At 50.9% G+C, this 13,064-nt stretch overlaps 1 protein-coding gene across 1 annotated transcript in view; it reads left to right on the top strand.

Annotated features, from left to right (window-relative positions):
- The first annotated feature begins 2,397 nt into the window (after window positions 1-2,397).
- The window catches only part of NTN1 (netrin 1), a 189,490-nt gene continuing 178,823 nt past the window's right edge, over window positions 2,398-13,064 (top strand). Inside the window, exon 1 of the mRNA XM_040243374.1 lies at window positions 2,398-3,481. Within this exon, the coding sequence (XP_040099308.1) occupies window positions 2,467-3,481 (1,015 nt within the window). The 5' untranslated portion in view covers window positions 2,398-2,466. The remainder of the gene's footprint in view (window positions 3,482-13,064) is intronic.

The following is a 13,064-nucleotide window of genomic DNA, read 5'->3' as shown; positions in this document are numbered from 1 at the left end:
CCTGAAATCCCCCTCTGCCACGGCATAAACAAACAGTGCAGAGAGTGCTACCCGGCACAAGAAGACAGTTAAAATTCTACCCCAGGGCAGAGGATGAATCCAGCCAGTCCTGCAATGAAGTGGATTTATTTCCTTGGGCTGCAGTGAACTTCCATCCCTAGAAGACCTGGCTTGGGTGGCCATCTCTCAGGGAGGCTGGGGTAGGCAGTCTTTCAAACAGACTGAGCTGGGCCAGACTAGCCCTGAGGCCCCTTCTTAGACTCCCAGAGTTTATGAAAATACCAATAAGACAAAACAAGACACTCAATGGGGCTAATGCAGCAAGCCAGCTGTTGGGCCAGAACCAGTATCCCAAGTTTTCAAGCCAGGCCTGTTACCAGCTCACTCATCTAAAAGTTAACAACTGGCAGTTCAGTTCAAAACTCTTAGCCCAGTGTCTTCTTTCCCCTGAAGTGCTTTGGCTGCTGCTAGAAGACAGTCAAAGGATACCGTCACTGTCTTCGGCCCTTCGGTGAAGGTAGCAGAGAAGGAGGCAAGAAGCTGGGTGGCCCCAAGGGTGTCCCACTAGACTAGAATTGGGTGGGATGATCCATTTGACAAATGTGAGGAGAGGAAGGAGCCAGGTTTCTATGGCTGGGAGATCTTACTCAAGTTTCTTCACCTCCTGAGAACTGTTTCTTCCCTCATCTGCAAAATAGACTTTCACACCTACTCTGCAAAGCAGTTATGGGTTCCCAGCAGATAGTATGGGCTACAGCACCTTTGCGCACTGAACCGTTGAGCACCTTATCAGGCTGCTTGTGGATCCGGGGAGGGCTAGGCCACCTCCAGCCCGAGGCCTCGGGGGTGCTGGCCAGTGCCCAGGTGCGGTCTGGTTTTGTCCCACTTCAGCCTCCAGCCCACCACAACTCCCAGGTAGAAAAGGGGCTGCTTTCTCTACAGACTGGCCCACCGAGGGGTGACAACTGTGAGGGGACGGGAGAGCCGCTCTTTCCCTCCAGATGCCAGGGGCTGCGGGTAGGAGAGGCGAGCCAGCAGAGGCTCCCTCTTCCTCACGATTCCGGGCTGTCTGCCCACGGGGCACGGCCCTGGACGCGGTGCCACCAGGGCCATCACGCTCGGTTTGAGGAAGGCCCGACCCGAGCTCAGCAAAGAAAACAAACACAGATGTTTGCCCGGGACCAGGAGGGAGAAAAATCGCCCCCTCTCCCTCGCCTGCGCGCTCCCCAGGGGCGTGGGGCCGGCGGAATCCTGCTGGGCTCCAGGGGCAGCGCGGGGCCGGGCGAAGCGGACGGTCCCCGGCCGGCCCCTCCTCCCTCCGCGGGGTGCGCGCCGGGCCCAGCCCCCTCTCCGGGGTTTCCCCGGGCGCTCTCCTCGCTTCCCTTTGTCTCCGCTTCTCCTTCTCGGGCACCCGGGTTCCCACCCGCTCGTACCCTCGCTCTCTCCGGGTCCCCGGCCGCTTCCCTTTAACTTTCTTCTTTCCCGGGGTGAAAACTTGGCTCGGGAGCCGGCGGCTGCCCGCCGACGTTATTGGCCGGCGCCCCGCCCGGCGGCCCCGCCCCCCGCCCCCGCGCTCCCCTCCGCCCCCCACTCCCTGCGCGAGTGGCGGCGGCGGCGGCGGAGCCTTCGGGGGCGTGCGTGCGTGTGTGAGTGCGCGCCAGCCAGCGGGAGTGTGTGCGCCCCGGGCGCGGGCTGGGCGGCACTCGCACCGCGGCGGCAGCGGCGGGAGCCGGGCGGCCGCGTCGTCATTCGGGCGGGAGAGGCGGCGGCGGCCGGGCCGGGCCGGGGCTGGGGCAGCGGCGGCCGCGCCGGGCATGGAGCTGGCAAGCCCGCGCTGAGGCAGGACGCGCCTGCTAGCAACCAGCGAGAAGCTCTCCGCCGTCCGGCGCGCGGGCTCCCCGGCCGGGGCCGGGCAAACTTTTCTTTCTCTTTTGCCCTCTCCTGAGGTAAAGTCCCTAACGCGGACTCGCCGGCCGGGAGTGCGATCTGGGGCAGCTGAGCGGGAAGCCCGGGCTGCGGGAGGAGGGGGCGCGGGCCGTGCGAGCTCAGGGGCTCTTCGAGTTGTCCCGCGCCCGAGTTAAGGGGTGCGGGCGGGGCGGCGGCAGACGAGCAGACGGGCGCGGGCAGGACCCTCGGGCGGCGTGGAGGCGGCGGCGGCGGCGGCGGGGAAACCGAGCGATTGCCCGCTGCCCCGGCTCGCCGCCGGCGGGGAAGAGGAGGCGCGGGCAGTGCGGGGCCTGGGGGTCTCCGGATTCGCCTGCCCCCGGGACGCGGGGGACCGAGGCGGGCGTTCGGTGCGGGGGAAGCCGGGCGTTCGCCCGCGACCCCGATCGCCTCCCCGCCGCGGGGTTGGAGGGCGCGGGGCGGGCTGGCTGAGCGCGGCTCCCCTCTCTCCGCAGGCGCTTTCTGCGGCGGGCGGACCGACTCCTCGGCGCGGCGGGGCCGGGGCAGGCTGGACGCAGCACGATGCGCGCAGTGTGGGAGGCGCTGGCGGCGCTGGCGGCCGTGGCGTGCCTGGTGGGCGCGGTGCGCGGCGGGCCCGGGCTCAGCATGTTCGCCGGCCAGGCGGCGCAGCCCGACCCCTGCTCGGACGAGAACGGCCACCCGCGCCGCTGCATCCCGGACTTTGTCAACGCGGCCTTCGGCAAGGACGTGCGCGTGTCCAGCACCTGCGGCCGGCCCCCGGCGCGCTACTGCGTGGTGAGCGAGCGCGGCGAGGAGCGGCTGCGCTCCTGCCACCTCTGCAACGCGTCGGACCCCAAGAAGGCGCACCCGCCCGCCTTCCTCACGGATCTCAACAACCCGCACAACCTGACGTGCTGGCAGTCGGAGAACTACCTGCAGTTCCCGCACAACGTCACGCTCACGCTGTCGCTCGGCAAGAAGTTCGAGGTGACCTACGTGAGCCTGCAGTTCTGCTCGCCCCGGCCCGAGTCCATGGCCATCTACAAGTCCATGGACTACGGGCGCACGTGGGTGCCCTTTCAGTTCTACTCCACGCAGTGCCGCAAGATGTACAACCGGCCGCACCGCGCGCCCATCACCAAACAGAACGAGCAGGAGGCTGTGTGCACCGACTCGCACACCGACATGCGCCCACTCTCGGGCGGCCTCATCGCTTTCAGCACGCTGGATGGGCGACCCTCGGCGCACGACTTCGACAACTCGCCGGTGCTGCAGGACTGGGTTACGGCCACCGACATCCGCGTGGCTTTCAGCCGCCTGCACACGTTCGGCGACGAGAACGAGGACGACTCGGAGCTGGCGCGCGACTCGTACTTCTACGCCGTGTCCGACCTGCAGGTGGGCGGCCGCTGCAAGTGCAACGGCCACGCGGCCCGTTGCGTGCGCGACCGCGACGACAGCCTGGTGTGCGACTGCAGGCACAACACGGCCGGCCCGGAGTGTGACCGCTGCAAGCCCTTCCACTACGACCGGCCCTGGCAGCGCGCCACCGCCCGCGAGGCCAACGAGTGCGTGGGTGAGTGGGGCGCCACGGGGACGCGGGCGGGACCCGGACGGGGCGGGGACCCGGGCGGCTGCTCCCGGGCCTAGTGAGCATCTCCCGCTGCGTGAATGTGGTGGGGATGGTGGGAGGCGCGTTCCGGGAAATCCTGGGTGGTGGGGCCGGGAGAGTCGGTCCACTCGCGCGCTTGACGCTGGCCAATTGGGTTGGCCTCCTGTGCGCTGCGCTAAGACAAGATGCTGGGAGTGGGCTTTGCAGAAAATTTACCGGTCAGTTCCCCTAATCCCAGATCCAAGGGCAGACACTGATTGCCTTCTCCTCAGTTTGGCGGGACTCTGGGATCCACCCCCCAACCCCGCCCCAGGGCAGCAGCTGGTCTCGCTGTTGGGGACCCCGGCCCGTTTCCCAGGAAGTTCCAGCTCCACGGCCACAAATCCCTCGGGAGGTGGCAAAGGGATTTGCAATTTGGTGCTAATTCGGTGCACGACGAACATCACTCCTGCGTCCTCCATTTGTCTTTTACGGTTTGAAAATAGATATAGTTTTCTTTTGGATAGCGTGTTTGGGCTAGCAAAAGAATGATGTGATTTAAATTAATTACTATCTGCAGATTACAAAAGAGAGTTCACTAATTATTTTAAACTAAGTCAGTCCCGGTCCAAAAAAGTATACCAGATTTCCGTTGTTGTTGTTAGCATGGTGGGGGGCGGGGTGTGTGTGTTGAGGTGAAATTAAACAATTCCCGCGAATTAACTAAGGGCCCAGATTCTTGATTTTATGGGGTTTCAGGTCCTGAAAGAGAAATCTCACAAAAGCCTGTACTGGTGGATACTCTTGGGTCTGAAATGAGGCTTGAAAAAAAAAAGAAATGCATTCCGTTTCTGGATCATACAGCTTTGCTGCTGTAGAAACCCTGAGCCCTCAGGTTCTCCTCAGGAGAAGAAAAAGAAAAAACGTAGAGGAAAGGTAGGTAGTTAGACCATAATCAGCTTTTCCAGTATGAGATGTAAAGGTACAAATCCCACGCTTTATTTTAAGGAAAATCATTCAGTTCGGCCATCCGCCCTTGGGTGTTCATCTTTTGTGGAATAGCTATTCCCTCCCCCTCCCACACAGCCCGTGTGAGTTTCTTCAGTTGCCTCGACCTCTGAGGCACATTACAAAGTTTGCTGGCCCCCACAAACACACGTCTTGAGGTCTGGTTCTGATTAATTGTGTCATGTTGTTGTCGAATAGTTTGTGCCTCATGACTTGTGGATGCAGACTTTCTCGGAATGGAAAACATGTTTTGGTCGGCTCTGAGGCCCAGGAGGGCGTCCTGGTCTGCAGAGGGCAGTTCTCCTGTTGCATGGCCAGATCTCCATTTTTGCACTCCATCCAAGGGTCTACTTCTGCAGACCTCATTGTCCTTCCCCCTCCTGTAAGGGACGCCACTGCCGGCTGGTCGGAAGAGACTTTTCAGGATTCGGGCGGTGAGACAGTGGTTACTCCCCGACTTAGTCGTCTTTGAGAATAGAATGCCTTTGATCTGCTCCGTTCCTTCAGAAATGTTGGTTTTTCTCATCTCTTCTCTTTCTTCTCGCCTTTCCTCTTTTCTTTTCTTCCTTTTGTGAGTGAAAACCCTTTATTGACATTTAAAAGGCCTCCCAGGGTTTGGCTATCTGTGTTAGCTTGTATGTGCATATGAAAGATAACTTCTCTTCGTCACCAGCAGGGTCTGATTGGAAAACACGCAAGTGAATACATGGAGGCAAATAAGCTGGCTATGATGGTAACGTTTTCCTGGCTTGAAGATTCCTCTTAGCCGTGGTGGTGGTGTTCCGATACCACCCACCTCCAGCTCTCCGTCACTTTCTATGTGGAGAAGTAACCCGCAATTTTTATAACAATGGCCATGTGCTTGAAATAAATCTCCGTAGTTGAGGATTTTGTCTTTTGACCAAAGCACTAACTCTGTGCACAAATTGGATTGACTGGGTTTTTTTTTTTTTAAGCCAAATTGAGCAATCAACATATTAACTAACGTAATTAGTAAGCCTTTTTGTTCAAAAAGTTTAATTAGGCCTAATAAGTACATAATCTACATGACAAACAATCGGCTGACAGTATTTTCTGGGTTTCACCGAAGTTATTTTAATTCTCAGTAGTTAAAGTATCTTTAAATCTTGCCAATTATTCAGTCATCTCATAAAAGCCAAGCCAATTCAGTGATGTTAAAGTTATTTATAGTTTCCTTTTTGAATAGATGTTCTGATACCTTGTAGATATAGCCTCGGGAATGTCAGGTTGAAGTTCCCATAAAGTCTTAATTGAAGTCTTAGTGATTTTTCCATCATTTCGCAAAAGAGAAAGCCAGCAAAGACAATTTAGAAGTGATTTACAATTAAAGGTCGAGCTTTTTATGAAAAAGCCCCGAAGTGGAGATACGTGAATGAATTAGTATTTGACAGGTGTTCTGAGACACTACAGGGCACTGTGCTAGGAAAAGGCATTAATAAATCCTTCAAACACTAACTTTTGTACTATCAGCGGCTCAGATTCCCCCCCCCCAACATAATCCTATCTTGTGAATTTCACACTGTTGACATAGAAAGTCAGGCTACCCAGATTATTTACAGCTAAGGCAAAGAAGTATATTTTCTACTCCAAAAATGTTTTGATAAAAAAATGAAACACTATCACTGTCTGTCTTTGCCTTTCTAAAATAATGAGACACGACATAATAAAGTGACATTGTTCCCTAAGTTAACTGTCTCACCGCCCCCCCATCCTAAAACTTTAAGAAAGCATTGATATTATTATTTTTCTAAATAGTTCTATATAAGGCCAAGAAAATATTATATCCTATAGGTTTTTCTTTGGTCCAGCTTTCTTTTCCGGGTTGTTTCAAGGTTGAGTTCTCTACGAAGTAAACGTGAATTTTTATGAGGTCCAGTTTTGTTTTAAACGCAATTTTGGATTTCTTCCGGAAAAGAAAACCCAGAACAATATGAAAGACAAGACTGTGCATAATGTTATGGCCTCGACAGCTCTCCGTGGAATAACTAAATACTTTCTTCCGCCCATATGTATCAGCAGTGTTCACATGCTCTTATACACATGTGCATCTATATTCATCGTGTAAAGAAGCATCCAGGCATGGGGGGGAGTATACATTCAAGAGAAAATGCCTGAACAGTTTTAAACCACCTGGGTTGCTAGGCCCTACCCCCCTTCCTTTTTTTTTTTTCCCCCAAAAAAGAGCATCTGAAGACCATATTGTGTTTCCATAAATTATTGACATCAGTTTTAATCAGTGTCCCCCTGATGTCGGAGCTGTGTTAGTACTTAGTGCCTGATGAAGCATGCTGTTTAATCTTACTGTGGGGATGTCAGCATGAACCCCTGCCTGGTTTGTGACAGGGTGAACTTATGAAAACTCGTTTTGCGACTCACACTTCGGCTTGGCGTTGCCCTGCTGAAACCCAAAACCCACACAAAAGACGTCTCTGCAAGATGAGCACTGTGCTGGGCTGGCCTCCTATGGTCATGGGTACCTGCACCATAAAGCTTGTAATTGTTTAAACATGACTTTGGGAGGGGGTCCTCAGGCTGTAAATGGCTCTGGGCCTGCCGTCATTCCTGGCAGGAGAGGGAGGTTATATGGGAGGTGTTGCTGTGAGAAATCTAATGCCCCGATAAAAACTCTTGCAAAATCAGAAGGCTAAAATGATCTGCTGCTCAGTCTGGTATATAGCTGTAGATAAGTGAATATTCTTATAGTCCTAGTAATTAACATGGGCTTCCCTGGTGGTTCAGTGGTAAAGACTCCACCTGCCAATGCAGGAGGCATGGGTTCAGTCCCTGGGTTGGGAAGATCCCCTGAAGAAGGAACTGACAACCCATTCCAGTATTCTTACCTGTAAAGTCTCATGGACACAGGAACTTGGTGGGCTAGGCCACGGGGGCTGCAAAGAGTTGGGCGTGACTTAGCGCCTAACCACCACCACCACCATTTATTATAATTATTATCTTTATATGACTAACCCTGGAGGGCTTTTTTTTGCCCAACATTTAGTTATTTGATCATTGTAACTAAGCTAATACTAGGCTCCATTATTGTTCTTATTTTACAGAGGAAGAAACCATAACCTTTGGGTAAAGGGTTTACCCAAAGTCATATAGCTAGTAGGTGGTGGAACTGGGTCTTCTGTCTGAAGTTTAGGCTTTGTTTTACTGCATCTTCTGTGTTGCCTCCCCATAGAATGGATGAATGGCTGGACGGCTGGATGAATGAACAGTTCATGTACAGGCAGAACTCAGAGAGATAGTGCAGGTTCGTTTACACACCACAGCGATAAAGCAAGTCACATGAATTTCTCAGTTTCCCAGTGTCTGTAAAAGTTGTTTACACTATACTATAGTTTATCAAGTGTGCAATAGTATTATGTCTTAAAAAACAGCAATGTACATATCTCAGTTATTCATAAAAATACTTCATTTCAGGAAACTATATTCAATATCTTATGATGAACCATAATGGAAAAGAATGTGCAAAATTATTATATATGTATGACTGAAACATTGATGCACAGCAGAAATTAACACAACATCATAAATCAACTATATTTCAATAAAACTAAAAAAACACTTCATTGCTAAAAAATGCTAACCATCCTCTGAGCCTTTCTGTGAGTCATATTAATATTAATAGTCGTAACATCAAAGATCACCGATGATAGATTACCGTAACACAGACAATAATAAAAAGTTTGAACTATTGCTGAGAATTACCAAAATGTGACCCAGCGGCATGAAGTGAGTCTATGCTACAGTGTCCGTAGACTTGCTCGAGGCTGGGTTGCCACAACCCTTCAACCTGTAAGAAACACGATGTCTACAAAGTTCAATAAAGCGCAGTACAATCAAGCGAGGTCTGCGTGTAGGGGACAATAGTTGGAACAACCTGTTGCCTCTTGCTGGAATTAAAGGTGGTTCCCTAGTTGTGTTGTATTATGTGATAGTATGTCATATGATGCCATAGATCGTAGTTACTATGTTCATACATGCTTGAATGCTTGCATATGAAATTGTATATAAAAAGTCCTTGATGTTAGCCTTTAGCCCTCATGGGAGCTGGGAGCTTTTAGGAATGTAACTACAGAGTGTTTAAACACTTTTGTGTGGGTGGTCAGCGTGCACAGGTGTTGCTCACGGCCGAGTTTTGATTTCAGAGCCCGTGATCTCTCTCAGAGTTGGTGGAACAGAGCTCGTAATCAGAAATTCCTTTTTTAACCAGGCCTTCTCCTTTCTCCCTAGTGCTCAGTAGCTGGTTGCTTCTCTGGGACATATTGGAAGAAGTATAGGATGTGGCTAAGAAGTATTGTTAAAGAAGGGAGTTTAGGGACTTCCCTAGTGGTCCAGTGGTTTAGACCTCACCTTCCAGAGCCGGGGGTGCAGGTTTGATCCCTGCTCAGGAAGCTAAGATCCTACATGCCTTGCAGCCAAAAGACCAGAAAAATCATAAAACAGAAGCAATATAAAGAGTAAACATAGACAGTAACAAATTCAGTAAAGACTTTTAAAATGGTCCACATCAAAAAGAACAGTCTTAAAAATAAAGACGGGAGTTTAATGGTATATCCTGGTCGCTGGCGGGGTGCTGGTACGTGCAGGGCACGTGTGTCAGTGGCACGGGGCTATCGTTTATCACTTTGGGCCCCATGGCAGCTGGAGTGAGGGTCTCTGTTGAGGTGGGCCCAGATGCTGCTCGCTGCTTGACCCAGAGAAGTGAGAAAGCGCCGAATCAAGACACACTTTTTGGGGAGCGTCTGTTTCTTTCCAAGGCTTTGCCATACTGTCCTTTTGCCCTGCCCAAACTTCTCCCTGACCTCCTCCTCCCGTAGAAAAATGAGATCCTCGGAAAAGTATTTGAGACTTCAGGTCCAGAGTAAATACTGGAAAGGCAGTGGGTTGCAATTCAGATGTTCCCTGGAAGGAACCCCCTCATTGTCTGCTCACAGCTGGTATCGATAATTTCCTTCTGGAGATGAGTTGTGCTTTTCATTAAGTAAATTTTTTGTCTTGGGATTAAACCAACATTGTATTCTTAATAGACTTTCATGTTTACACTTCAAAAGTCCACTGGGTTGTTATTCGTGTTATCTTGATGGCTTCTACGGCGTCTGCTATGCACACTGGCTTCACCAAAATAAATGGCTCTCTAGGGAACTGGATTATAAAACGGTCTTATCTGTTGATGCTGTCGTGCGGATATTTTGTGAGCCAGTATTTTTTTTTCTTCCTTTCAGAAGTGATAATCATACCTTGAGTTTCTGCAGTGCCTTTCATTAGAGGGAGACTGGAGGTCTCAGGCGGGGGGGAGGGGGGGTTTGAAATGCTCCAGATTTGAGGTTAATACTTACAGAGTGGCCGACAGCATTTTGCCTGTTGGTCTGAAGAGACACACCTCAGCCGTTGTGGTCTCTGCAGCCTCGGAAGATGCAGCTTTGGTTTAGGTGGCCAGGGAGTTTAAAGTGTCTGTCCCAGGGGTGTGTCACGTTGCATGCTGAGGACAGACTGAAAACCCCTACTGTGTGCCAGGCATCGTACTCGGTGCTCTACATGTGCTTTATGTCAGTGAATCAGATTGCCATGAGAAACGGAAGCCTTTCCAAACCAGATGTCCTGGCCACCAGCAGGGAGGTTTTGCACAAACAAACCTGAGCTCGGACAGGGCACATCTTGGCTTGTTCAGTGATGCCATTGCAGACACAGAGAGCAGGCAGGTACCAGTGGCACTTGTCTCAAAGGCTGATCACATAAAAGCCACATTCTGTTGTAATCAGCTCCCCGGGATGGTTCTAAACAGCACCTGGAATAAGGAAACTGCCCGCGAGAGTCCTTGGACATAGGGCTGTTCGCCGCCAGTCTGTCTCTTGTCTCAGTTCGGTTCGATGTGTATAGCACCACGTGGGGAGTTCAAGAGTGCATTTCTGTATTCGTATTCCAGAAAATGTAGCCCTATTATAAACTTGGAATTAGATTTTCCTTTGCGTTGGAACGTTACATGATTTACATAACATTTAATGATTTAATGACATAATGTTTTATGATTATATAATGTGAGTTTCCCCCAGGTCAGAAGGCAGAGACCCATCAGCTGGTCAGTTCTTTGCTTCTAGAGATAATACTTCCTTTCCATCCCCAGCTCCTGGGAGTCTTTGACTCAGTGTGTGTTCAGCCTTTACTTTGTTATTTTTGTACCAGTTCGGCCCTCTGACAGAGAGAAGGGACTGTGGTCATGGGATGGATGAGATGTGAGATGCTTTCCGTCTGAGCCTTTCTCATCCAGCATTGACGCACCAGCTCCAAGGCTCCTTTGTGTTGGATGTTTCTGGCCAATGCATCCACTGGCCCTCAGGGAACATGGGAATATGTCAGCAAGGAGACAGGTGTACCAGTGGTTCAGGAGTGCTGCCAAGGAGTGGAGAAATGTACACTGCCTCTGCCTCTGTCAGGGTCATTCCTAGAGATCCTGAGCCTTTTGCCGTTAGGGTCAGTGTATTAGCTGGTGCTAAGGCTATAATCCCCTTGCAGTGCATTTATGCGTATAAAGACAATCCAGAAGAAAGATTTCTCAGTAGGTATGCCAGGCCTCTGGGTTATTTAAAGGCTGAGTGGGGACTTCCCTGGCGGTCCAGTGGTTAAGACCCTGCACTTCCACTGCAGTGCTAGTGGTAAAGAATCTACCTGCCAGTGCAGGAGATGCAAGAGACACGAGTTCAATCCCTGGGTTGGGATCCCCTGGAAGAAGAAATGGCAACCCGCTCCAATATTGCCTGGAGACACACACGCACACATACTTCCACTGCAGGGACTGCGGGTTTGATCCCTGGTTGGGGAACTTAAGATCATGCACGCAGTGTGGTGCGGCCAAAAACAGGGGAAGGATGAGTGGTTTTTTAGAGGTCAAAGTACATTTGTTCAGTGAGAACCTGAAAGGCAGAAAGTAACACTCAGAGGGACAGAAAGTTCAGGATATCACCTGATAATCAATGAATCCTCCCAACTCAGCCTGGAAGGAGGCTCTAGAACTCAGTCTCTGTGGACGGTTTGGGACTAGCCTGAATAAGGCGTGCGAGGTACCAGCCTCTCTGCAGGGTCCAGCTTTAGTTGAGAGCCATTCATGTTCCTTCCTGGCTGTGCTATTGCTAGATTTTCTAGATTTTCGCCACTCCTTTACTGCCTCCAGATAAGAGAGAGTATTAGTCATCATGTACAATTTTTCACACATTCCAGAGGCTCCACACCTAAGTTAGACACTCTGTAGGACCATAGTCACCTTTGAAGGAGCTGGGTTTGAATAAATGAGTCTTAGGTAACAAGAAAATGAGGTAGACCTCTTTTAGTTTCCTGACTGCCTATATGTTGCATTATATTCCATGGATGGACTATCCCAAAGAGATGGACACTTTCTGCTGCCTCGTTACGTTTGTTGGGACTTCTGATTTCATCTCTTCCTGTTTGGAGTGGCTGTGGTAAGTACTTGGCAATGCATCTTTTCCAAATACTGAAACCAGGGCAGACATCACTAATCAGTTACAGTATTCATTTTCCTAAGTCCAGAAATAGTCTTAGGGTATTAGACTCTTGGCTTCCTTGGTGGCTCAGATGGTAAAGAATTATGCCTACAGTGTCAGAGACCCAAGTATGATCCCTTGATCGGGAAGATTCCCTGGAGAAGAGAATGGCTATCCATTCCAGTATTCCTGCGTGGAGAATTCCATGGACAGAGGAGCCTGGCAGGCTCCTGTCCATGGGGTTGCAAAGAGTTGGACATGACTGAGCAACTAACACATACTTCAGTATAATATCCTAGGCAGCCATTACTGTTTAGTTAGAATTAGCCTAGGAGATGAAAACTGCAAGACAGTTTTGGTCCCAGAAGAGCTTCCCCTCTTCCCCAGCCTGCAGACAAAGAAGTAGCCTGTAGGGGACTTACTTGATGGTCCAGTGGCTAGGAATCTGTGCTTCCAGTGCAGGGAACCAGGGTTCAATACCTGGTCAAGGAACTAGATCCTGTGTGCTGCAACTAAAAAAAAAAAGATCCCGTGCTGCAACTAAGACCTGGCACAGCCAAATAAGTATTTTTTTTTGAAAAAAAGAAGTAACCTTAAGTGGACGTTTCTGGAGCAGTCAGTGGTCAGGTGGCTGTGTTGGGTCTGGGGATTTGAAGAAGGGGGAAATGGTGCCCTCCATTCAGGTGGGAAGTGGTCTCTTTAAGGAGGGTGTGCGTGTGAGTGGTGAACACTTGTACTGAACCATATACATGGTGGGCCCCCAAGTGAGGAGCTTTGCTCAATGCCTGGGACACAGGGAAGATGCTGTAGGTCTTGAGAGGAAGTGAGTTTTGGTTTTGGCTCCTGTACTAGGGAGGGATGGCACTGTGGTCCACTTCACATTTTCTTCCTGCATCTGCTCTGTCGTAGCATTTTAGTTTCCTCCTACCCCAACAGTTTGAGAGATCACGGGGCCCTTAGAAGAGTGGCCTCCCCAGGAGAGTCAGTCCTGAAGTTCCCATGCAAGGTCCCCTGGACTGAGAAAACTCTAGAACTAC

This window comes from Oryx dammah, unplaced genomic scaffold (genome assembly GCF_014754425.2).
Source record: "Oryx dammah isolate SB20612 unplaced genomic scaffold, SCBI_Odam_1.1 HiC_scaffold_8, whole genome shotgun sequence".
In the NCBI taxonomy this organism is placed as follows: Eukaryota; Metazoa; Chordata; class Mammalia; order Artiodactyla; family Bovidae; genus Oryx; species Oryx dammah.
This window is presented reverse-complemented; position numbering and strand designations above follow the sequence as displayed.